The sequence below is a fragment of the Myripristis murdjan genome, chromosome 12, assembly GCF_902150065.1.
Source record: "Myripristis murdjan chromosome 12, fMyrMur1.1, whole genome shotgun sequence".
Classification (NCBI taxonomy): Eukaryota; Metazoa; Chordata; class Actinopteri; order Holocentriformes; family Holocentridae; genus Myripristis; species Myripristis murdjan.
This window is the reverse complement of record NC_043991.1, coordinates 24,247,904-24,273,675: the sequence shown is the minus strand read 5'-3', so window position 1 is coordinate 24,273,675 and position 25,772 is coordinate 24,247,904. Positions and strand designations below refer to the sequence as shown.

The 25,772-nt window shown below is 42.6% G+C and overlaps 1 protein-coding gene across 3 annotated transcripts in view; it reads left to right on the top strand.

Moving 5' to 3' along the window:
• ctif (CBP80/20-dependent translation initiation factor) overlaps positions 1-25,772 on the top strand; it is an 83,024-nt gene that overhangs the window by 11,311 nt on the left and 45,941 nt on the right. For 2 of the 3 annotated variants that reach the window (XM_030065127.1, XM_030065124.1), the window contains exons 2-7: positions 6,081-6,315; positions 7,053-7,124; positions 9,885-10,007; positions 10,731-10,804; positions 13,983-14,087; positions 14,716-14,794. In XM_030065127.1, the coding sequence (XP_029920987.1) occupies positions 6,139-6,315; positions 7,053-7,124; positions 9,885-10,007; positions 10,731-10,804; positions 13,983-14,087; positions 14,716-14,794 (630 nt within the window). In that variant the 5' untranslated portion in view covers positions 6,081-6,138. The remainder of the gene's footprint in view (positions 1-6,080; positions 6,316-7,052; positions 7,125-9,884; positions 10,008-10,730; positions 10,805-13,982; positions 14,088-14,715; positions 14,795-25,772) is intronic. The other variant, XM_030065125.1, reaches the window with a different exon arrangement.

Sequence of the window (25,772 nt, the reverse complement as noted above, 5' to 3'; positions counted from 1 at the left end):
ATATGGCCATCAGTGCCGTAGATATTGGAGTATATTGATGAGAGGAAATCTGTAGCCTTAGCCACAAGAGAGTCTCATCCTATGTCAGCATCATTCAATTTACCCCGTAGTTGGGCCAGATGGTTCGTATTACAATACTAGCTGAAATTGCTTTAAAACAGAACAGCAGCGCTGGCCTTTGTGTATTACTGTCAATTATTCTGTCTGTTATTACTTTTTTGCTTTTTGCTTGCAAAAAATACAGAGTGAGTGCTGAATAAGACAGATAACCTCTACTGCTCTGTGTCTAGTGTAGATTATGAAGGAAAAAGTACACTTTGCTCCAAGCCACAAAATTTACTTAGAGACATTGTTTTGATCCATACTGGGTCCTCATCCGGTAAAAAGCGTTTTTTTTTTTTTCTTTTTTTTTTTTTCTTTTAAGAGAAAAGGGTGCAGGCATTATGTTTTCCTTCTCTGACACAGTGTCTTCATAGCCTTGCACCTATTGTACATCATGTGTGTATAATTGCTCTCTTTCTTCTAGTGTAGATTATAACAAGACAAGCAATTAATCTACCCTCTTGCTTTTCACTGGTTCATCTTACAGTATAACGGAGAATACATGGTGTAGCCTAGCTCTAGGCTCTGCCTCTTGAACAAAGAGGCAGTGTGCAGCCCAGTGCCATGCTGTGTTTGTCTGGCTGTTTATCTGTCTGGATGGTGCGGGGCTCCTATCACAATCCTCACCGTATTACAGTGCACGCTGCTTTGTGTTTTGCTGATTTGGTCTATCTCTGGTGACCTGTGGTGCCACCGACTGTTACAGTCAGTGTTGTCCCAGTGCTCTGTGCTGTAAGCCATTACCTGCTCACATTTATGTATATTATTGTTATACTATAAGATTGTTTAGTGATATTGTTCAGTGGGCAATTCGGCTTCCATCAAGGTTCCCTGAAAGGCTTTAATTAAAATGGCTGTTTATACTGGTAGAAGTAGATTGTTGTGCCGTGTTGGAATACCAGTATGCCGGTGCACCAGCCACAGCACAGCAGTCAGGCTGTAAATGTGGGCAGGACAAGGAGTGGCAGGCATTTCTTTGTTGGAACAGCTGGAAGAAGGGAGGGAGAGCAACAGAAGAGGAAGGAAGAGGAGGGGAGGAATCGAGGGATGTGGGAGGGGCAGAAAGATGCAGTTAGAGAAGGGTAAGGAGAGTGGGGCAGACAGAAGAGGAGGAGGGAGGGGGCGCTTCACTCTGTAATCCAGCATGTTGCTACAGGCATGCCGGTGCCACATGCAAATACTCCACATGGAATTTCACAGTGTACAGACCACTGCAGTAAAATACTTCAGCAAACATGATCTCTCTCTGTCTCGCGGTATTTTATAACCTGTTACTGCTTTGTGTAAGATCAGTGGATTCACAATGGCCCTCTGTCCATCTTTGCCTGTGTTTTTCTTGCTACAGGGGCCTTTTCATTGTGCCATTCTGATTAATCTTTTCCTAGTCTGCTCCCTTCCACTATATAATGTCATTGGACTCAGATTGTTGACTTTCTCATGTCCACATGTGCACAATTTATCACCCTGGTCCAGCAGTCCTGTGTTTTGTTGTAAAGGATCCATGTTACTGGATATTCATCAAGCAAATGTAACTCTGCAAGATGCTTTCCCATCCGACAGAGGCACATTGACAATAATATCCAAGGTGGAAAAAAAAAAGTTAAATGCAGCCACCACAACATGCATTAGAGCCTAATCGATGTAAATGTAATGTAAAGAAAAGGCTGGAATGGGCTGCAGTAGCGGTTTCACCGTAGGTCATTGAGGTCATCCGAGGGCTTCTGAAGTTTTGGAGTGATGTGTTACGAAACTAAGCCAGGAATAGACAGAACTTGAGCGATTAGTCTACAAGCTTATTCACAATCTGGCTCCTGTTTGAAGGATTTTATTATGTGCTGTTCAGAAAACACTGCTCCCCCTTATAGGTCTGCGACATTTGCTGTCACTACTTTTGTTATAAAGGCAATTAAGAATTGGAACTGTCAGCTAATCCAAACTCTGTTTTTCATTTGTTGCAGTTGTGTGTACATGTTATCATCAGTGTATAGCTGTCTAGCTATATATCTCTGTACAATGCATCAGACTTGGAAGTTTATGTTTACAATTGTATGGATTAAAAAATTAATAGAAATCTAAAATCTAAATCTACTTTGGGTGACCATAATACCCGGGCTTGGTGATTCGCTTATTACTCCAGCACTATTAGGAGATGAAAACAGTGAATGTCTGAAATGGAGGTTGAAGGACAGAAATGGACAGAAAGGGAGACAAACAGACTGGGAAACAGAAGGGGGCTGTTTTGACGAACGGGTCAATATCTATTGGCAGCAGTTTCCCTTCAGGCAGTAATTCTATACCATGTGTCAAGGACAAGAGTAGGACACCCGGATGGTGCAGCCACTACTAGTTTGCATCAAAGCACACATGCAGTTAGGATTATCAGTACTGTATGCACTGTTCAATAATATTTATTATTTATAAGCACCTTTCAAGTCACCTGTGAGTACTGTATTGTTAAAATATGAATGAAAATACAAAAGTAACAGAATAGATTAGGCTGTACCTTGGCAGAATGATCTGCGTTACTACAGATATTGTAGACCATGGAAAAATATTTCATAGGGAAGAAGATGAGAGATTAAGTCACTCATCTCTTAAAATAAGTTATGTTAAGTTTCCTGATAGAGAAATACAGTTTACTGTTAGGTTGGATTATTTTGATGTGTGTGTGTGTGTGTGTATGTGTGTGTGTGTGTGTGTGTGTGTGTGTGTGTGTGTGTGTGTGTGTGTGTGTGTGTGCAGACATTCATGCATAGTACATGTGCATGTATTTTTACATGTGTTTGTGTAATACTTAGTGGATAAATGGTGGGACAATCAGTCAACTGTGGAATCACTTGGACTGGTCTTCTTCACAGGCAGTACTGTAACTGATCACTATTACAATGAATACCATATGTTTGTTTGCGCGCCAATGTACAGTGTGTGTTTGTGTGCATGCAGAATCTAGCCACAGATAAACCCGAGGATCCCTGCGTAACACAGCAGTAACTTCAGTCTTTTTCAGACATCTTTGATTTTCTTCCATCGTCAGGTGATTAAGATGTATGCTTGTTTATTATCCTTTGTTGTATAATCCGTATTTGGAATGGAATGCTGTTTAGGGATCAAATTTAGGAATCAATATCATAGCATCATCAAAACATCAATTTCACCACAAGTCATGGGTAACGTTTATATGAGCTGTCAGGTGGTTGCATCACCCATCCCCTTCATTCTGGGAGACAAAATGTTTTGCGGCACAGTAATGCAGAAGACGAAGGTCAGAGGTGCCTGGAGATCGTTTGTGGTAATTGTTAATAGCTCTGACAGGAAGAGAGGCCAAGCACAAGAAGCTATTTTCAGGCACACGATCATAAACTGCTTCGGTCAGTCATAATTAATCACGCTTGCCCAATACTGTAAATAGAAAGTCACCCAAAGGCAACAGATGAATGATTTTGATATAATGCTGTCTGCTAAACTAAAGCAGTTCTTATCTCTCTCCAGAATGTATGGTTAGAAACAAAACCGTGGCACCACACCATACTAAGACTGTCAGTTGCCTCTAAAAGTCAAATTTGATTATCAATTGAATTGGTTAAACTTGCCAGAAATTTAAAAGTTTACTGATGTTACATTTTGGGACACCAAATATCAAATGGGATTTTGGATATCGTAATATTGTGGTATGGTTTAGCCTACATGTTGTATTTTCCTGGTTTTAAAGGCTGCATTACAGTCTGTTGTGTGCTTCTACCTGCTTAGTCATCATATCCACATTATGAATGATTGTTTATCAAAAATCTCTTCTTTAAATATCTCCTAAAAGCACCAATAGTCACGGTGCTGATATCACTCAGCCTTAATACTGACAGAGCAAATGATAAAAAAAAAAGAGATAAAAGCAGAGTGTAATGAATGAACTATCTCTAAACAGAGTGTCTGTGCAGGGTTGGTTCAGTGTGCAGTTTTATTGGTGTTCAACTTTGTGGAGGATCTGAGTTGGTGCTCTGCCACTTCTTGCCTTTTACTGAGGTTTGCAAGAATTTTATCACGATAGTGCAAGACAGCATGCGCCTGCTAAAAGCAAACCAGAGAGAGTGACAGATTGAGAATCCGTTGATGTGGGGTGGCAGTTCAGTTCAGTCAGCTGTTCAAAAAAAAAGAAAAAAGCACCACACTTCACAACAGTGCGAGGTCATCAGTAAATGAAGACACAAAGGCTGTAAAGTCACCACCTGCTACTGTTAATGAAATATACGTCTGTCTGCCAAGTGTACAGTATTTTGTCTGCAGGCAGTTAGCCCCGGCAGAGATTTGGATGGCATGGGAGCCAGGGAGCGGCATGGCTTGGATGAGTGGGTGGGACCACGGCTTTTTTTGAGCTGAGCTGTGAATGAAGTTTGTGCAGAAGCATGGCTTTGATGCAGCCCGTGGCATGGCAGGGGCTATATCCAGGACAGGAGCATGGAACTCTTAGCATTTGTCTCTAAACAGGACACATTGGCAAACAAGCTTGACCTGCTTGCTGCAATCCAGCAGACTAATCAAAGCCACAGCATCAATGCATGCGTGGATTATACTACTACTCACACAAGGTCAGATTAGAAGCTACTGACCCTGCTGCATGGTGTGCAGATTAAAGCATTAGTTCCTAAAGACACATAAAGAAAAGCAAGGAGCAGGGAAGTAGTCACCCAAGTAGCATCTGAGGTGTTCAGCAAGACATTGATCCCCACCAGTTCCAACACGTTGCTGTTTTGTAGCTGACCCTGCAGTGGGGATCACTATAGAACTGAAACAATTACTCAAATAATCAATAAGTGGCCAACTGTTAAATTAAATTTTAAAATTGATCATTCTTTTGAGTCATTTTTTATAAAGAAAATTTCCAAATTCTGACAATGTTGTTATTTTTTTATTATTGTATGAAATGGCTAATCATATCATCTGAAAAGGTTCTGTCATTTTTTAGGAGTTATTTGATTGTGCTTTTACAAAGTCAGTGCACCAGTTTAGGTTCAAATCAAATTTAGTTCCGAACACAGGCCAAAACTAATGAAAGTACTTAGTATACAGCGCTCCTCATTATCATGGCATTAGGTAGGCCAGTGGCCAAAACCAAAACAAAGCCTTTAGGCCTTGCGTAGCTGACTTGCTGGCTGTAAATGCCGAGGGCTCCCCAGCGAGTCCCCAGGGCTCAGCAGATACCATTCTGCGTGCTCCAGGGGATAAATCCTCTTTGCATGGCTGGTGATCAAGCCATGATGTAAAGGAGCTTAGTAGCAACAGGCAGGCAGGCAGGACGCTGCTTCCCTGTTGGCCAGGAGTCAGGTGATCACACACAGCACTCAAAGAAGAGACAGACAGCAGGGAGAGGTAGAAAAACAACACAGAAGATGGACTTTGAGGCAGAGGAGGTGTGTATGAATGGTGGCACCAGGGATAGTGAGTTTGGACAGACAGAATAGCGGAGGTGAGTCAGAGACAGAAGCTTTTAGAGATATGGATTGGTCTAATGTGAGTGAAAAACCCAATGACCAGGGCCTGGCTCTTGACCAGGGAGGTGTTTGTCTGGGACACCCAGGAAGGCAGGGCAGAAAACAGTAGTGGGACTGCCTGCCTTCTTTCAGAGTTTGGCAGTTAAAAGAAACTCTCTTGTTAGTAGTTTACAATTGTTGTTGCCCTCATTATTTGGCCAAAAGCAAATGTAAACAACCTAACCTTGCCCCCTCTTGTGAGACAAAGGCACCCCTGGATGCCTATTTAGCAATGACATAGATATCAGAGGTCTTACTTTAAATTTCATGGGTGCTGTAATATTATGTACAAATTGAATACATTTTCAAAAGGATAACTTAAGGCTGTAGCTTTTAACTATAGACTAACCTTCCAGGGAGTCGTAAAAAGCAGACAAATGCCCTAACATCAACGCTCCATCATGTTGAATTTGCAGCTGACTCACTTTATTTATCCCTCTCTTCCTCCCTGCGCAGGTCCCATCCCTCCTTCCCTTCCCCTCCGCCCCTGCCACTCATCACAGAGCTGGTTGCCATGGAGAACTCCTCCGTGGCGTCTGCGTCGTCCGAGGCAGGGAGCTCACGCTCGCAGGAGATTGAAGAGCTGGAGCGCTTCATCGACAGCTATGTCCTGGAGTACCAAGTGCAGGGGCTGCTGGGAGACAAGGCCGACGGAGACCTGGATTTGGACAATGGTGGCAAGACGCCACAGGTTAGAGGCTTACTAGTTGAACAGATGTTTGAATTTGTGTCATATTGTTTAGGTTGACATCTTCATACTAAACAGTGTGTAGCACCGGCTCTGGTGTCCCACCTTAGCTTCTTACAAGTTACTTAGGTTTGATACAGGTGCCTGGTACAAGCTGGTTATCACTGAAGCATATACACAAATGAAAACCCACAGAAACAGCTAATGCTAATCAAACTTTAAGGTACACTCAGTTTCCATAGCTAATGTAGCTGAGTTAGCTAATGATGGCATTGCTGTGAAAAGGGACAGTAATTATACATTTCCTCAGAAAAGGTTTGTCAGGTTCATTATTTAACCACTTGTAATGATAGGGTCATTGTCAGGGCAAATTCACTTGGTGCTAAATTTTTCTAATCATCCTCTGCTCAGTGCATCAAAGGCTGAATACACACTCACACACTGTGGTGAAACTGGGGTAGGTCACCCCATGGGATTGCAGTGCCCAGCTGTGAATGCACAAAATAACCCAAAGGTTCTAAGATTAGGCGCAGGCCACTATCAAGCTTGAGTACAAAATGAGACAAAAAAAAATCTGCACTCGAAATGTGTTTTGGAATCTATTTTGAGAGACTTAAGCATGTGCTGCTTGTTTATTTCTGTACTGCTTTTGTACTTGTGTGTGGTCTTTGTTGACATCCAAACGGACCTTACATTCACAAATGACAGCATCATCTTCTGCCCCCATTTCTCTTCTCCAGTGGACAGAGGACTGCAATGACAAGAAAGATGGCAGCTGGTCATCTTCTCGAGGGAGGGGCTCATCCAAGCCAGTACGTGTGTCCGTTTGTATGCATGCCCAGTCCATGTCCCACAGCCGTTTATTGGATGGACATAAACAATAACACATACGGTTCGGCGTCCTTAACAAATTTTCAATACCTCACTCAAAGGGTCCCATCAAATGAACCAAACTGTATTTCAGAAGGTGGACTGACATGAAGTTAACGAGGTTAACAGCCTTTGGATTAATCTGTTATAAGAGTTATGATCATTACATAGTGAATTCAACACTAAATCAAAAAAGAAGTAACATTTGGAGAAATGCATGGTAGTGTTCAAGTACAGTGGTAGGAACAGTGTGCATGTCTTTTAGATTGCTGAGTAAGTTTGCATCACGACTATTCCTGGACTTCATCAGTTAAGCCTCAATTGCATTTCACTCTGGGAGATAAACTTTTCTTGAGTGGTCACAGGTTGATCAGCTGATCTCCGGCTCACGCTCCAGGCATTAGCTCTTGGGTCTGCCGCAGCATGTTGGCATGTGCAGCAAAGTGCCTTTCTTTTTCTCAGCCCAGTGTTCCTGTGTACAATTTGTACAGTGTATGTGTGTGTGTGTTTGTGTTTGTGTAAGCCTAAATGTGCCTCTTAAAATGGATCTCAAGCGGTGGAGTGTCATTAAATAAATTGCATGGTCTGCATGGTCATGGTTTGGCTGCCATGTCCATGTCACACTGTCTTCCTCACTGTCTTCTTTCCTCCTTTTCATCCAGTCCCCTCACACCAGGGTATTTTATTAACTCAGGCAGGGCTGGACCCAGCCATTTGACAGTTAGATATTCATTAGTTAGGCTGACATTCACATCTAAATTTCAGATTCAAGCACGCTTTGAGTGTCTGGTTGGTAAATGAAAGGGGTTCTTCTTAGGCTGTACAGCTGCTTTGGTTTTCTAACAGGTGATGCTGAAACTAGAGATGCCAGTGCCAAGGAAATCAGTGTGGCAGAATTTTTAAAATAACTTCAGCAAAAGTAAAAAGTAGGCCATTTAAAATGCACTCAGAGTAAAAGTTACTTTTTTAAAACAATAACCTTGTTATGTGCGATCTTTTCCATGCAGTTACAAAAGGGTGAGAGAACACAGTTCAAACTAGATTCTTTTAAAGGTGCATTGTGCAAAATTGCCGAGGGTTGATGGAAGTGAGGACCGTGTAGACTCAACTGACAAATGTGGAATAAGCACATTGTATGATGGCTGAGTCCACATGGTTCTCAATGTCAAGCCAACTCACTGATATTACTCCCCTTTCCCCCCCACATTATTCCAGTTGAGTGTAAATTGTCCTCATTTGAGTTCACCTATTGGAAATTATTGGAACTTTTTGGAAATTTGGAAATGACAAAAAATAGAACCAACAAAGTAGAACCAGATCCCTCTTCTCAACTTTGCTGACTGACCATTTATTGTGAAAGGTTCCACAATCTGTCACTGATCTTTTGTGCTCTGTCATGGAAATAGAAAGCAAAATGAAAAATGTAAAAGCAGAAATGTACTTAAGTAAAAGTAAAATTACTGACTCAAAAGTACACAAAAAGCTACTCAATTACAATAACTTGAATAAATGTAATCAGTTACTTCCACCTCTGTATCAGCCATTTAAAAATCTGTACACGTTGGTGAACATAATCCACTGAGCTATGTCAGATTTCCAGTGTATGGCTCTCTTAGCTTCACAACGTACTGTTTTCATTTGATTCAACTTCACGTGGCCTACTGTTCTAGCTGCCATTTATCCGATTACCAACGGTCATGCAGCAAAGCAATTTTTCCCATTGTCCAGTGACATTGGTTTTCTTTGCTCTCAGCTGTGGATGTGTTGCTTGGTCTGTGCCCCTCCCTCAGCTGTTTACATGTACATGAAGAAGAAGGGATGCTGTCTTCCCATTAAGGCTGACCTTAAGTGATTCAAAGCTATGCTCTGCTTGAGACAAATTATGCTATTAATAGCAGGGAATGCTAACATAATTACTACTAAGTAATTGAATAACCCCAAGTGAAATAACAACCTGTTGTATTGCTAAAGGTTAATGTGTTTGTGTGTGGGCGCATGCAGTACAGTCTGAGTACAGTACAGCTGGTCCATGGCGTCCTTGGAGATTCATTGGTTTTGATTGGACAGGAAGAGCATGAGGGTGAAGACGCACTGACGAACAACATAACAAACGCAGTGCGATGTAGAATTTGGGAAGTTCATGTTGACCCGAAATCAAGTCTCACTCAAAAAGCACATGTGCAAACAAAACAAAGGAAGGAGACTGGTTAGTTAGACTCCCCTGATCAAGAGTCAAACCAGCTAGTTCTAGCAGATAGGCAGTGCTGCTGGCTATGTTAATGACTGAAATTAACTGTCTGTCTTTTAACAGTAGTAATTTTAACCAGCTGAAGTCTTCAGTCACTTGCAGTAGTTGGCAGACACAGTGTACATTTGACTGTCAAGAAACCCGATTTGAGATATGAAGCATGATGTTAATATATGTAGCACTAAGGATAACAGCTGCTGTTGGCTTTGATCTAGACATTGGGTGATTTGACCAGCTCGTCTTCTCGCATAACAATGTCGAGGGATAATTGTGCTTTTCATTTTTTTTTATATTTTACCCAAAACCCAGTTTTGTTTACCTCTGTTTTCATCTTTTTCACTGTCCACTGCATGGGATTTCACACTGTGACGATGGCGTAAAACTGACATGGCTGCAGTCAGAGTAAAGGGAATCACTTAATCCTGCTCTTTCTCTCTCTTTCCTTCCCCTCCAGGATGAGTGGGAACACAGTAGCAACGGCAGTACAGGGTCGAGGCCCAGCTCAGGCTCCAGACCAGGCTCTGGCTCCCGATCTGGCAGCAGGGGCCGAAACAACCAGTTCAAAGGCCCCGCCAAGGTATGGGAGCATTTCTGTGTGTTTGAGACAACTTACACATAATTAAATCTAATCGTTTGTGCTCGGGCCCTGATGTTTTTAACCGGAGCGATTCCTGCACCTGCTGGTTCACATGACTCACATTGCTGCGACATTCCTAGAAAAGATATTCCTTACCTCTGGGAGAAGTGCCTGGGAGAGACACAGTGCTGTCCTTTAACAGTTACACATGACACAACATGTCCACTCTGCACCATGATAATTAAATGTCACTGTACAGGGAAATAACATAGGCATGTAAAGTGTACATTGCATTGTAGGGGTTTTCTGTATTTCCTAACAAAACAATGAGATTGCAGTGTACACAGCACAGTTGCATGTTTTCCTCTAACATGGGTTAGCAGTCACAATCTATCCTAAGTTTTTTTTTTTTTTTTTTAACTTACTGCATCTTATTGGGAGTCTGTTTTTAACAAAGATAGAGTGAATCTATAGTTCTACCTACTTGATCAGTAATATCCTTATTGTAGCACTGATGATGTCTTTGATATAATTTTTGTCTAGGAATGACTGATAATGGCACAGTCTACTTGTTTCCAACTGTTCCAACGGCTTGTTTGTTCTGGTGTGTGTTTTACACTAACAAGTATTGTGCAGGGTGGTCTTACAGACCCAAACTCTGCTTTAAGGATGTTTTATGAAAATGCAAATGTTTGACTTTGCTTTTCCTTGTGTGTCATGTAGAATGGCAACAGAGATGGCTCCTTTGACATCCTGGGGACAGACATCTGGGCTGCCAACACCATGGACTCACACGGGTAGGTACTTTGCTGTTTAAGGACTCCAGCTGTGGTTTCTTGAGGGCCATATTACATATATAACTTAGATAAACTGTAAGATCACTGGAGAGATGCAGGCTCTCAGCTTCTGCCCTCATTCTCACTCTCTCTTGCTCTTTTCACTTTTTTTTTCTCTGTTGCTCTTCCTCTCACTCTCTCTGTCTCTCTCCCCCACTCTCCCTCTCTGTCTCATCTGCGGTTATTGCTGTGTCTCAAATTTTTGATCATGTTTAGCTTGGTTAGCCCTGAAGAACTGTTCCCACCTCCAGTCGTCAGGACCTAGACAACCGCTAGTTTTCATTTTTGCTGTCTAATAGTCCTTGATGTAGAAATGGGACACTAGGTGAATGCAAATATGAAAAACGCAACAGTATCTCATTTCAGTGTGTTTCCTCCACCAGCCGAATTTGTATTGCGTCTAACACCAGGAGGCTGGAGTACAGAGTCATTTTAGTGCAGATAGTACAGTGGGTTTGAAAGGATGGTCGACTACTGATGAAGCAGACATTTACTTCTTGTGAAATAGGTCTTGAAATAGTAGATAAAATAGTGGCTCTTGATGCTTGAAAGACTAGGACTGTGACAAGGTTTGCCTCCTAGATAACTTTCAATTATAAGTGAGAGGCACGCTGGTGTGTGTCTCTCTCTCTCTTTTTTTTTTTTTCAAAATAATTCATCTCCTGTTAAAAAGAATCATTTTCCAATCAGAGACGAGACAAAGAACTTGAAGGAGAAAAGAAAAAAAATGAAAAGGAACTGAGTCAGACATAAATCAGCGCTACTGGAGGGTAGACTGGTTGCTATGGTAACAGCTGCACAGCAACCTCACCTACCCAAGTTCCGGCCACGTTGGCACATCTGAGCACACAGAGGGGAATGGAGCCAGTATGGCTGGATGATGCAAGCCATAATTCATAGTCACATATGACACCCATGACTGCTGAGCCCCCCACCCAGTGCAATCATTCAGTATTCAGTAGCAGAAATATTAACACAGTGGGGAAAAAGCTGTCCTTGCTCACAGCAAGTACAGTGTAACATATACCTTTTGGCTTTTCATATTAACCCATAAAAACAGATAAAACAGTGGCATTAGTATTGAAGCTCTGTTTTTTCTCACAGTCCCAAAACATGTTATAAATAGTTTAAAATGGATCTTTTGAGTAGAAATGCGTATGTGTGACAGAATTGATCCTCAGCTCTGATTGCTGCTCTGCCCTTTTTTCTTGCTGCTTTTGCTCACTTCCTCCTGTCCAGACAAAAGCAGAATTTAGCACATGGCAGAGCCAATAGAGAACAGGGCCAGCCACCGAATATTGAATCACCTGTGAGTGATGTCTTGGAAATTTCATTTTCTTATTCAAGGACACTAACAGCAGGGATCTGATACATGCAAGATGAATTCTGCTCTTTTTTATTTGCTACAAGTACTGAACCAGCAGCCTCTGTCATACATCACCTCTGACCACCTCCCACACACTCTGCAGGACTGTATAGAGAGACTTCTTTTCCCAGTTTTGTACAGCCATATTTTATGGGATGCCTTTTGGCCTAGACTAAAAAGGAATGTCTTTTGTTAAAACCTGCCACACTTGCCAGTTAATGGGAAACTCAACCAGAACATTAAGCCTCATTGTGTCCCACCCCTGCTGTCACTAGCCCTTTTGAACACATCATTATTGATTGTGTCGGTCCTCTTCCTAAATCTAAAACTGACAGTTGTTACCTGACTGTAATCTGCCAAGCCACTCAGTATCTGGCTGCTTATGCATTACAACACAGTCTGTGGTGAGAGCCTTATCACAGTTGATCTCAACTTTTGAGATTCCTAAGATAATTCAAAGTGACCAAGGAAGCACTTTCTCTTACAGTATGTTTGCCAACATTTTGAAAAAGCTTCATATGAAACACAACCAAGCCTCTGAGTATCATGTGCAGAACCAGGGCACATTAGAGACATTTCACCAGACGTTAAAGTCGATGTGAGCGTGGTGTGCTGGGTTGGGGAGGGACTGGGTCTGGCCTTGCTGATGATGGCAGCCAGGAAGCAAGTGCAAGACAATGTCAAGTTCAGACAGAGGCTTTATGCAGCAGGCCAGCTGGTGAAAACTAAATTAGCAACGACTCAAGGTAAAATGACATGTCTGTTTGATAGAACAGTGCCATGAATTAACACTGGATGACCAGTTAAGTTCTTGCGTCATTGCCTGTAGTTGGGTCATCTTTCCAGTAGAAATTTTCAGGTCCTTTCATAGTGACTGGAAAGCTTTCCAATCAGAACTGTTATCTACTCCTCAGCATAGGAAGTAAAACCAATTGGGCCACCCATTTTGTTGAAACCATATTGCACACCATCTGATGGAGTTAATGCACCTGTAGAAACTGTTATGTTGTTTTTCTCATCTTGCGAAGGTAAACAATAGGTCTTCTTTGTAACTGTTAGTAACAAAGAGGTAGGTAATGTTAAAGGTAGGAAATAGAGAGCCATCAACCAGCCCAATAATGGCACAGAATGCCCCATTGATTTTAGTGAGTTCTTCCCCTGTTGGGAACTGTATGTTAACATGGGGCCAGATTACCGTTGCTACCTTGGATAAATTGTGTGACACAGCACACTTAGATTGTTTTGCTCTGAAAGCCACTTCACTTTGAAACTGTTAATCTGTGTTACAATGCGGTGGCCCTACAATCATACAACGGACTCCCTGTCTGCCAAGTGGAGTTAGAGTGATTGCTGGTAGAGTGTATGGTAAAACAGTTTTATTACTGTAGTCATTTTGGTAAAAATGCATGTCAGTTTAGCTGGCCTTGTCAAGTTTATAACTGCCACCTGCAAGCCAAGGACCTATTTTGTTTTTCAGACTGAGTGGAACTTCTGTATGTGTATAGTATCACCTTGCTTGGTGACTGATGAATCCTTCTCCAACTGTAACTGTCTCCCCCTCAGTGTTTATGTAATTGTAGCTGTCTCTCCCTCCCTCCTCCCTGATTTTTTTTTCTCAGTGACTGTCTCTGGCATTATTTTCAACCTCTCAGCCCACCAGTCTAGTCCTGGTTGTGCTAGTTGTTTTGGACACTTAACCTTGACACTTTTTCTTTGTTTGCATGTAGGGATGCTGGCTAACCCTGAGTCTGTCTTCGTGTCTCTTTGTTGTAGAGGTGCAGGCTGGGACGTGCAGCCAGAGAAGCTGGACTTCAGCCAGTTCCACAGGAAACACTTCAGAGGAACGCCAAAGCACCTGCCACACATCGACCGAGAGGGGTAAGGGCTGACCCTCATCAATCACAAGAAATGACAACTGCATTGAGATAATCCATGTTTATCAGAAAAAAAGTCAAAGATACAAGACCCTGCACCTATCAACGTCAGGAGATAAGTCAGCTATGAGTCCCACAGTGCATTGCTTCAAGTACCCGCCAATCGCTGAGTGTAAAATTCTGTGATGAAGTTGAGCTTTGTAGCTTTGAGTTGGCTCACATAAACGCTTGGATCATTCTAGCAGCTATGGTGCAGTGTTTTATTGCCGTGTTTCTTTCCCACTGATCTTGAATTCAACATGATATTGAATATATTTCAGTATATTTTTCAGCTTCAGTTTGCTTCTTCAGCCATATCATAGCCCTGTAGTATTGTTTATTTACACACAAGACTCTTTTGAATCTGTGTTGAGTAATATTGCAGTTATCATCAAATGTAAGATTCCAATTAGGAGAAATACTTTCAGAACATGCAGCACCAACCACTTCACAACTCTGCTGTGGTCTTACTTTCTATTTTAGTGAGGTTAGTGTCTGTCAGCCTTACAAAACCTATCTGGAATGGTGAGGTTCCAGTTCACTGATTTTCTGCATCTCACTCACTCAGTCAATTTCTGTCAACTCTCTTGCAGGATGAATAAAAGCAATTTTGAGGATGATGACGGCATAGACATGAATGACATAGAGAGGTTTCTACCCCACCTGCACTCAGTAAGTACTTCATCAAACAAGCAAACTGAATGCTGCAGTCAAGATTGAGGTTTGAAGTCTGGTCATAAGCTTTAAGTAGTTGGTATTCTTACATATTAAGAATATGTATATATATTCTTTGTATTCTCGTTCTCATATGTAGAAACTAGATGAGCTGGCACAGTGCATGAAAGTGTCTTGCCAACATAGCAAACTGTTAAGTTGTTAGAGAGTGACCTCTTGTGGCACAGTAGAGAAGTGGGAGATGCAGTGAAGAGAGCAGCAGTGCAGCAGGGAGGTCCACAGTGAAATCCTCAGTTACGCACATTGTGCATTTTGGCTTGAGGGAATATTTCACCGAAAAGCAGATTAAAACATCAACCGATGATACAACTTGCATTCCTGGATTAATTTTGTTGTTTGGTGTGGGTTTTTTTTTTTTTTTTTTCATTTTCACGTATAACTGGCAAAACATACACAGCATTGCATCTCCAGCCCACCTGCTGTGCAAATCATTTGCAGGAAATCTGAAACATAAACATTAATGTCAAGTTTTCATTTCAGTCATCAGTATCACAGGTGAAGGGCTTCTGTCCAGACTGCACATTTTGCAGCAATGTTCAATAATCAAAGCTGATTGGAAGAGCGGCAAATACTTGTATCTCCATCCACAGTAGTCTCAATAGACAGGAATGCACTACAAGTGATGTTGTTTTGTAAACGGCACAATTATTAAATTTTGTTAACTGGAAAAACTTCCCCTTTTTTGTTGTGCTGTTGCTCTCTTACTCATCAGTCCCTATTTCTCATCAACAACCTCCATGGTTCAGTCAGTCGATTGTGAGCTGACTGTCCAAGTGCATTCTGTGTAATACACGAAATCACTAACTGAAACTGCAGTAGATCATCTTCACTTTATATTGAAGCAAGGTGATGAGCAATGACAAATAATGAGACTCTGACAAATAATGAGTCTGTCTTGTTAAAGTTTGACCTGTGGTGACACCTACTGGTCAGGCCAAGAGCCTGCAGTCAGCCCCCTTATTCACAAGAAAGCACATGGAGAAATTGTTGTACTGACCTCTTGTGGTAATAAGTTGGCACAACAGGTATAGATGCAGCCTGTTCAAAGCACACAGAAATGAAAACTGACTTTTTAAAAAAATATTTTAGTTCATTCTAACCATCATACCATACACCTATTTGAAATTAAAAATAAATAACTAAATAAATAAAAATTATTTACTAGTAGCCATACTTAAAAACTGCATCCAAAAATGCCACATTTAGGTAAAAAGATGCTCTTAAAATCCTGGTTTCATTGTGAATTTAAGGCCGTGTTCACCAGATGAAACATGTAACTCTGGGACTGAGTGTCATGTATTTATTATATTTGATATGTTAAGTATAGTTGTAAACATACATAGCTGTGGAGTTCACTGCTGGTTCCTGAGACAGTTGAAGTTTCTTGGGCAAGTTGAAACTTTCCATAGAAATTGGGTTGGGGATAGAGTTTCTGGTGAAGGTATGCTTTTTTGTATATTATCTAATCCAGGATGGTCATCACAATAATAACCTCATCATATATACACACATGAAAATGAAAATATAATGTGGATCTAATTTTGTAGCTAAGCCTCCCTTGGTGGGCGAGCCGAGGCATTAACCATTGTATTTTCTGAGGCCTTATGTGATTCATTCGGGGTGGCGGAATTTACTTTGGGTCACTGATGTCACCCTCCTTTCTTCCTTCTCTGTTTTTTGAGCTACAATGTCTTCCTCTTTCCTTCCCGTCTTGGCTTCTGAGCCGAGATGTGTTTCACCTCTCACAGTGTTGGAGCCAAGATAGCCCTAGCTGCACTGCCGAGATGGCTTCCTCATTTCATAGTCCCAGAGCCAAGATTGCTGTTTCCTCTCATTCAGATAGGGCCAAATGAAAGATTGGGTCAACGGGGTTTGTCTAGTTTGCTTGGGATAGGATACGGGCTGGCACCGGGACACAGCAAGGTCAGGGGGACAGAATGAGAAGTGGCAGACTTGACTCTCTTTCTGCACTTTTCTCCCTCACTTTCTTTGGCCGTTTCTGACTCACACGATTTTTACAGCCATACTTTCTTTTCTCTGTTCCGCTTAAAGCACGCACACATCCTCACACACAAACTCTCTCTCTGTCCCTGTTCTACACACAGTCTCTCTTACACACTCTGCCTCTGTTTAGTATCATGCCGTGGCATCATCGTCTTCATCACAAAGCTCTGCCAGTCTGAGTCATACAGTGGTGACACAGGCCACAACTGTCCTTTTGTTTTTTCGTTTGGATCAGGGCTGTCCACTCCCACTCTCAGGTCCACGCAACAGGACTGGAGGTGATAAGTGGGAGGGTATTTAACTTTTCAGTGGGATACACACTGTCCCAGCAGATTTGGAGTGTCATTACTGGAAATCATAAAGTGAAAGTCAAAAGTTTTCTTTCACATAGAATGTTGTGTATTGTGTAAGCAATACATTGAACTGAAGTTAAGAGGTTTGTCATTGGGGGCACAGACTTCCAGGCTTTCCCGGATTGTGGAAAAATAGAGGGCGCTAACAAGGCCAACCCTCCATCCTCTCATCGGCCTCATGAGTTGTCCGTTTGAATTTGAATCGGAAAGTGCAACTTGTTAACGGCCCCCATGGTTTGTACAAATCTCTTAAGTGGCGTGATTGAATGCCGCCACCGAGAGCGCGTTTTTTATGCCTGCTTCTCCTTTTACTCACGCTCAAACCTCACGCTTTCCCTCAGGAAGCATGTTACTCAGCGCAGACAGGGCTGGGAACAGAAACACAAAAATTCTCTCTGTTAAACACGAAATTTCCAAGGAAAAACGCACCGTCAAGGCTAATGTCAAAGTCTGAGGCACTGTGGTACAATAAAAGTTCTTCCTAGTTCAGGTTGTAAGCCTGAACTAGGAAGAACTTTTATTGTAGTCATTGCAGATTAACAGTTCCTATGTCCGTGTTCCCATCTTAATTTAAGATAGGGAAAGTGTTTGCCTACACAAGCATCCTAACTTTCCAAAATTCTTTGCACATACACCACCCTTCCATCCAAGCACCTTCAGAACACTAGAGCTATTATATGGATCACATCTGTAGCTAACCTGTCACTTTATTTGATCAGCTAGTAGTATAATGTAAAATGTGTTGATCTCCTATTACAGATGACGTCTCTGTTTACATTGGACTGTGTTCAGTTATGCAAGATTGTTGGCTGCTCCGTGTTTTCTGCTTATAGATGGTTTCATTGACTCAAATGTTCGAATACTGCTGGACTCCGACCAAAATCTTAGGGACAGACACTGTTTACATTCTGCATGGTCTATAGGATGATTCTATCTTTTATGTTGAAATACATTCATACTGTAGTAGGGCATTGCTTGACGTTGTTGACGTGGATCTTTGACACTGTTTCTTAATGGACTTAAGTAGCCAAAATATTTCCACACAGTCCAAGCTGAGTGGCACCGTCTTATCTGCCTCATCCGTACAGGCTGTAAGATTGTCTCTGTTACAACACGGGATTAGGAGCTCATGTATCACTCGATAACAATGAGGCTTATGTTTTTATAATAATCATTATTATTTTATCACCCAGCTTTTTATCAGCATAGTCAGGGTAACCACGTGAAACCAGTAATTTAACACCTCCCCTTTTCCCATTCATCACCTACAGCTACTGTATGGCAAGGCTTCGTCACCCAAACTCCCCCTTCTCTTTCTCACACTTCCTGCCCACATCCACTTCCTCTTTCCAGGAGCCAGAATAGACTGACAAAAGGCTATGGAATGTGGAAAACCTTGTGTGTGTGTGTGTGTGTGTGTGTGTGTGTGTGTGTGTGTGTGTGTGTGTGATTTCCTCCCAGTATCCTCAGATTCTGCTGGGCCTTCTCTGGCCTCTCTGGAATGTTAACATGTACGGATGGAAACACCCACTAACCCCGCGTTCACACCCACAGTGTGATGTTGTAATGAAAAAAACGTGGACGGGTCAGAGAGCACATTTTTGATGGAGCCTTGTCAGTGTGGCTGCTTTGGAACAATGTTAGCGCTCGCCCTCATCTGCTAATAAATGCTGCTGTTAAGTGCAGAATTTTATTTTATTTATTTATTTTTTTTTCATTCCTAAGTTTTTTCTCCAAAGTTTTTTTTTTTTTTTTTTTTTCAGAACTCCAGATCCCCTGTAACTAACCTAACATTTTTTGATCCCAGTGATCTGGAGCTGGGGTTTGAACAAACTGCGACTTCATTATTATCATTATCAGATCAATATAATCACATAACATCTTCTCCAGCAGATAGTGGAGATGGCAACGGATGCGGTTGCTAGGAGATTGACACTACTGCAGCGCCTCTGTAGAGGTCAGGGTAGTACAGTTGTCCTTGTCGCCTCTCGCCTCTTTAGATTGAATGAGTAGTGGAGGTTACTGTACACTATTGAGACTCTCGGTACCTCAAGGGCACAACACTCGTCCTCCCCTCTCTGGCCAACAGCGTAGATCCTCTGTCTCACTCGCACGCTGCCCGGCTCATCAGCCTGATCATGTCAGCGTAAACCTCGACGTTGTGACAGCCGTAACTCGTGTGTATGCGTACGGGTGTATGCAGATGTCCTCTAGACTTCTCTGAGCAAGCATGCCAACCAAGGTTTGCTTATTCACACAGCATGTAAGACACTGGATGAGCATTGGAGACATTTAAAGACATGAAAATATGTCTAAATCCCGCTTGGTAGTATACATTTTTTGATATCCCAGTTACCAACTAGGAAGTTTTTTTTTTTTAATCCATCTTTTCTAGTGCAAAAAAGTCACGCAAAAGACCCTGTTCAATTGAATCTTTGCATTTGATCATGTTTGCCTTTGTCCTGTGGTTTTCATTCTGTGTGCAAATATGTGTGGGACCTGACGGTTTTTCCCTTGAGGTCACGTTTTGTCTGCCAAGGTCACGCCACCTCTGTGTTATGTGGAGTGCAAGCAGTAGCACTGACCTTAACAGCTACCAGCATCTCTGGACAGTAGCCACAGAGGCTCAGCCTTGAAGGCAATTCCCTTATCAACATGAAGGGTGATTAACATTAAGGGTGATTCCACAGAGAGCTAATGTCCTTGCTGAGGCAAGTTGAGTTGAAGTGTACATATACACGTTTAGGATTGTGTGTTAATATCGAGATAATTATATTTCAACACTCTGAAAATAGTAAGGGCAGGTTTTGTTTTTTTTCCCCCCCGTCACATTGTTTGTGACACAAATTGAAATTCCCGTGTGACGGAAGGGCACCAGAGACAGAGCCGAGAGGGAGGGTGAGACCAAGGAGAGAGGGAGAAATCGGCTAGTCAGTGAGGAGACATCCGGTCTCCTGGTCAGTGAACAAAGCAGTCCAAGGGGGGAACAAAGCTGGAGTCTGGAGTTGAGATAGCACAGACTGGTTGGCCCCTCCGTCTGCAAGCGTACGTGCTCCAGAGCAGGACTCCTGTTGAGGAGGGATGGGTGGCGGGGGCGGAGGCGGGAGGGTGGTGGTGCCGGGTGGCTGGGGAGGGCTTTGGCAGCCTGTCAGTCAGTGGTCAGTATGTCTGAGGCTCGCACTTTATTCTAAGGATTTACTGACAGTAGCTCATCCTCATCCAGGACCTATGGACTGTTTCTTCTGTCTTTCTGCCCATTTCATCCCACCCACCCACACAGACACACACACACACACACACACAAACACACACACACACACACACCTCTCTTCCCTACTCTTTGTATCTCTTTTCTCCCATATCTTGTTTCTTCTTTGCTTTTTCCCATGCTTTTCTATCCCACTCTCTCCCTCCCTCCCTCCTCCTCTCTAGTCGTCCTTCACTCCTCCCCTCCATCCTTCACATGTTGGTGGGCAGCAGAACAATATCCAGGGGGTCATGGCGACCGGCAGCCCCCTCCCTGCGGTCTCTTCCTGCTATTGTCCCCAGCCTTACTGCGCCTTGGCTGGCCAGAACCTCCTACACTACACTAACCACACACACTGGCTTTATTACCACTGGATACACTGTGCTGCTCTCGTCTCTGGCACAGCATGGGAGGAACCCCAGAGGCTTAAGCGCATGCCTGAATGCGGCTCACTTTCAAATTTCGGGGACTGATTCCACAGAAGTATGCAATAATATTTCACATGTGCAATCCACTGACAGCTGGAATATTGAATAACAGTTTTGGCACATGTGCTTTTGATCTCTAAAACTCTGCAGCCTGTAGCTAATTTTATTGAGAGGAACAGTGACACTAATAGGATTAACTACACCTACCATTTCCAGTGCATAATACTGAAAACATACAAAATTTGGGAATTGGAGAAATGAGCATATGATACATCTCATTGAAATTAAATGTTTTCTGAGCATGGTGAAGACTTGCATGTAACAATGATTGGAAATCAAACAACACAACTGTCCCTGTTTCTTTCTCTCTCTGAGAACATGTTGGTGTCTGCAGTAGGAGTGTGGGAGCAAGGCTACACACTCTGAGAGAGGAGAGGCAGGGTCTGTTGATAAAACTGCTAGTAAAGAGAATGAAGAAATAGAACTGATGAATCCCCCCTGCTTCCTTAAAGTCAACAGGGTGGCTGCGTTTTGTGTTCCCCGTGAACTCTAATGAAAAAAAGGCGTGTGTTGCGGGCACAACAGCGACAGTTGGCTGTCAACTGTTAAATGATATAAAACAGTTGCAGGAATTTAGTAATCGTGGCAGTGAGCAAATGAGTGTGCTAGAGCTTTGTATGTGTTAGGCGGTATGTGTATTTGGTGTGGCCTGCTGTATACAATAGAGACTTTGTGCAGTGGAGAACAAAGCATAATCGAGACAACGCTGATCTTAATGAAGAGCTTAAATCATTTTTTATGTTTTTTTTTTTCCCCTTCTTTTTTCCGTTGTGTGTTTGTGTTTCTTTTTAGCATCTGTTGTAGTATCCTCAGGCGCACAGATTTGACAGAAACTGGGTGGGCACATACTTGGCATTGACGGACAAAACACCTGGTTGCTTATTGCTTTCTATGTCATCACTATGCAGCATTCAACCTCCTGGCATCTGGTAACGGCGTCTTCATTTGTGATTCAGTGTTAATGCTAAAGAGCTACCTACTTTCTTAGATAGTAGGCTAAAAAATATATTGTAATTCGAAGCGTTTCCCAAGAGCAATCAGAACTGGTCACATATTAAAACCCATAATACATCTCTCACACAGCATATTTTATATACTGGCGATAGATGCAAAAAGTACTCCTCCATATCACTTCAACATTTCTCTATACTGAGGATTTAAACTGAACAATGTATATATCCTGTATGCACTGTTTATTTTTGTATCCATAACAAGATTCAAACAGTATAAAAGATATAGCCTACTGTTGTAGAGGTCAGATAGTGTTGAACGCATATTTTTCTAGCACGAAATCATGATGTCTGCCAGTGGACAGTGTGTCGTAAGCGCTGGTTCAAGCTTTTACTTTGGCCACATTCATCTTTTTTGTAACATTTATCCATTTGGTCTGTGTCACAGTTTTGTGGCTTCTTCGAGGTACGTTTTCAAACTTCTTTCCTTCCATGTCCTTGCCATTCATCGTTCGTCCTTGGGGACTTAACTGTAGTTATTATCATTTCATTGCAGTTTCTCTCTTAATAAGATTGCATTTTAGGATGGTTTTATACAGACAGAGATGCACTGGGACAGAAAATTCGACTGGGGATTTCAGGACAATACCGGCCCACTTAACAGCAATGGATGCATGTTATTAATATATGCATATTGCTTGCATATATGCAAGTCTTAAAGGACCATTTCTAGAAGAAGTAGAACACCTAATTTTTCCTACATTTCATCCAGCCGTTGGTTTCCATTTTGTCCTCTACGACATGAAAATTACCTTTCCGAGACTTCAGACTTTCTCCACACCAGGATTCCACCACCACGATAAGCAGGAGAACATTATAAAATGGGTGCAACGACCAAAAATTCATATAAAATCGGGAGCAGAAATGACACTGAAATTGTTGATGCTACAAGGAGAAGAGGGCAGGCAGCCTGAATGCATTATCATTCTATTTTCACATACACACACGGCCACTGTGAGTCATCGGCTTCCATGACTTGCCTACTTGCAGTTCCAGCTGCCACAGCAGACATGGGAACACGCAGAGTGGAGGGCTTCAGCAACACAAAACTAACTTACTAGAGTGGAAAGGCTTTTCTGGTGGCCACTCGGGTAACTCATGATGAATTTATAGGTGAGACCAATGATGTGATACACGTGTGTACTTCTATGAATCAGATTGAGGTCTTCGTGGCTGCTCAGTGGTTGTCCTGGCAGTATGCTGTTCCTAGAGCCGAGGTCCTCAGCACTGGAGAGGCTCGACTCCTCCAACAACTTCTCCACAGTTGCCTCTGTTGTCAGATGTTATCCAGTCCTTTGCTTTTGTGGAAAGTGTATGGGATTCAGACAGGCAAGCTTCAAGTGCATTGTCATGGTTGCTGACAAGTGGTAGTGAGTGCTATTTAGGAGTGCACGATGTATCGTTTCAGCATCAGCATTGTAATGTATGCAAAAGTCACTGCAGGATGTGCATTGTCAAGTAAGGCAAATTAACGCAAGCACATCATGCTACCTTTGCTGCCTGATACAAAAGGAAAACTCGCAAGGTTCTCATTTTCCATGATTGTTAGAAGAAGATAGACCCAAATGAAAATTAGGATTGTTAATATATTTGTACATGAATAACACAATGTATGTATCTGGTGAAATTTCCTGTATTTTTTTCAGAAGAAAAAAAAAAAAGATAATGCAGTGTCCATTTTTTTCCAGGAGCCCTTAATGCTATCTGTGATTGTTTCAGCACTGTTATAGTGTTCTTAAATCCTGAAAGCTGTGTCTGTAGGCCCGTTTCCACCAGAATGTTCCTGGTAGTATTTGGGGGGCAGGAGCTACTACTACAGGAACGTCCTCTCACTCGGCCCTCTCAACTGCCATGTCTCCACTGAGAGGGCCGAGTAGGAGGAAGGTTCCTGTAAAGTTACCGGGCGGTTGCGCGACCATGACCGGGGCATCAAAATGCGTGTTGTTAAATAAGCCTGTTGTTAGCGTTAGCTAATGTCCGCTAAAGCTAACGTTAGCGCCCCTAAAAATGCCGGCTAAAAAGTGTGTTGTTAGCGTTAGCTAATGTCCGCTAAAGCTAACGTTAGCGCCCCTAAAAATGCCGGCTAAAAAGTGTGTTGTTAGCGTTAGCTAATGTCCGCTAAAGCTAACGTTAGCGGCCCTAAAATGCCGGCAAAAAGTGTGTTGTTAACGTTAGCTAGCACGTTAGCGTTAGCTTGGTAGTGTTGGCCGTGTTGCTAGGGACGCTTGCTTTCTGTTGACATCACATCACGCTGTGAGTAAACCCAGGAGGTTTTTCGGGGCCGCTCAGAGTCCCTACCCCGAGGCAGGGCCGTTTTTTAGCCCCTGTAAAGGTTCCTGAACTCTCTCCTTCGGGGTAGTTCCGGCGGTGGAGACACACGACAACGGCCACGGCCCCGTAAAATTACCCCAAAGTTCCGGCGGTGGAAACGGGCCTTGTGTCTGAAATTGCTCATTATTAGCTGATTCAACTGTGCCTTCTTCTTTTTTCATCACGTGTGTGGCAAAATGGCCTGTGCCTCTGTCAACGGCATCCATCAGTTTGTTTTTCATCCACTGCACAGACATGAGCTGCTGTGTTTACAGCGTCAAACTCTTTCTCAGACTTCTTAAGATCCTCCTGTGTTCCAGATACCAAACAATGCACTGTTCATATGCCCGTCCTGCTCGTTTGAAAGTATATGCAACGTGTCTAGTATGCTCAAATATGCACAGAAATATTTGAGCAGTGATGTTGGTTTTGTGCCTCAGCAGACGATCTGAAGTATTACTTGGCCTTCACGCCCACATTTGCTTTGTTGTTTCCAGGTTCCCCTATTTTAGTGTCGAAATCTGCTCCAAACACAATGCATTTTCTGGTTTGTCGCAAGCGCTGCACGTGCAAGCCACCTTTGGTGCTTGTTTGTGTCTGTGCTCACACATTCACACTTATTCATCCTCTGATAAGATTCTCCAAATGAACACATTTAGATTGTTCTACAGGCTCAGTGATGGACTCTTGGTCAGCACCTGTTGTGTAAGACAGCGTTAGATTAACAATGTGAGAACAGCACTACATATGAATCAGTTGTGCAAATGGGATGAGAACAAGGTAGCGAAGTTGTTGTTTTTCCCTCACATGTTCACTGCTGCACCAGTTGAATTCCCAGAGCCTTTGCCTTTACCGGTGTTTTGTATGTTGAGTGTCTGCATGGGTGTCTGAGTACTATTGACAACAAGCTGCCTCACAATCTATCAGTGCAGTGAGTCTCTCATGAGCGATTTCAGTGATGTATCAAGACATAGACTATCACTGGATAATAATAATAGTTTTAGAAAAAGAAGAGGAAAGTAGCTAGTTCATCCTGTGCTTCCTGATTTGTGCATCTGTTTACTTTCCTCTGTGCGTTCATTCAAATGTTGCTTCAGGCATGCATCGTATTCACTAAGCAGCTCTCAGGGTGCCACGGTCTACTGTGATATCCTCCGGTGTATCTGCAGCCTCAGAATCCGCTCCCCTGTAGCTGAGTCCTCACCGTCACTCACTTTGACTTTGACGATGTCAGTAACTCCTTCGAACACCTGGCATCTCCTCTTCTCTTGTTCTCCACAAACTGACATTTGGTTGACTTTTGACAAAACCAGCTATCTTTTGACGTGCTTGACCACAGAAGGAATGCATCAGTATGACTTTCACAGTTGTCATCCTTCTCCTGTGTTCCCCTATTCTTGTGTGTACATTTTTGAAATCCGTCACACAGCTGTCATTCTTCAAAGATGCCAAACACACCGAGCAACAGGGTATGTGCTTGCTCATAGTGCTAGTGCTGTTGAT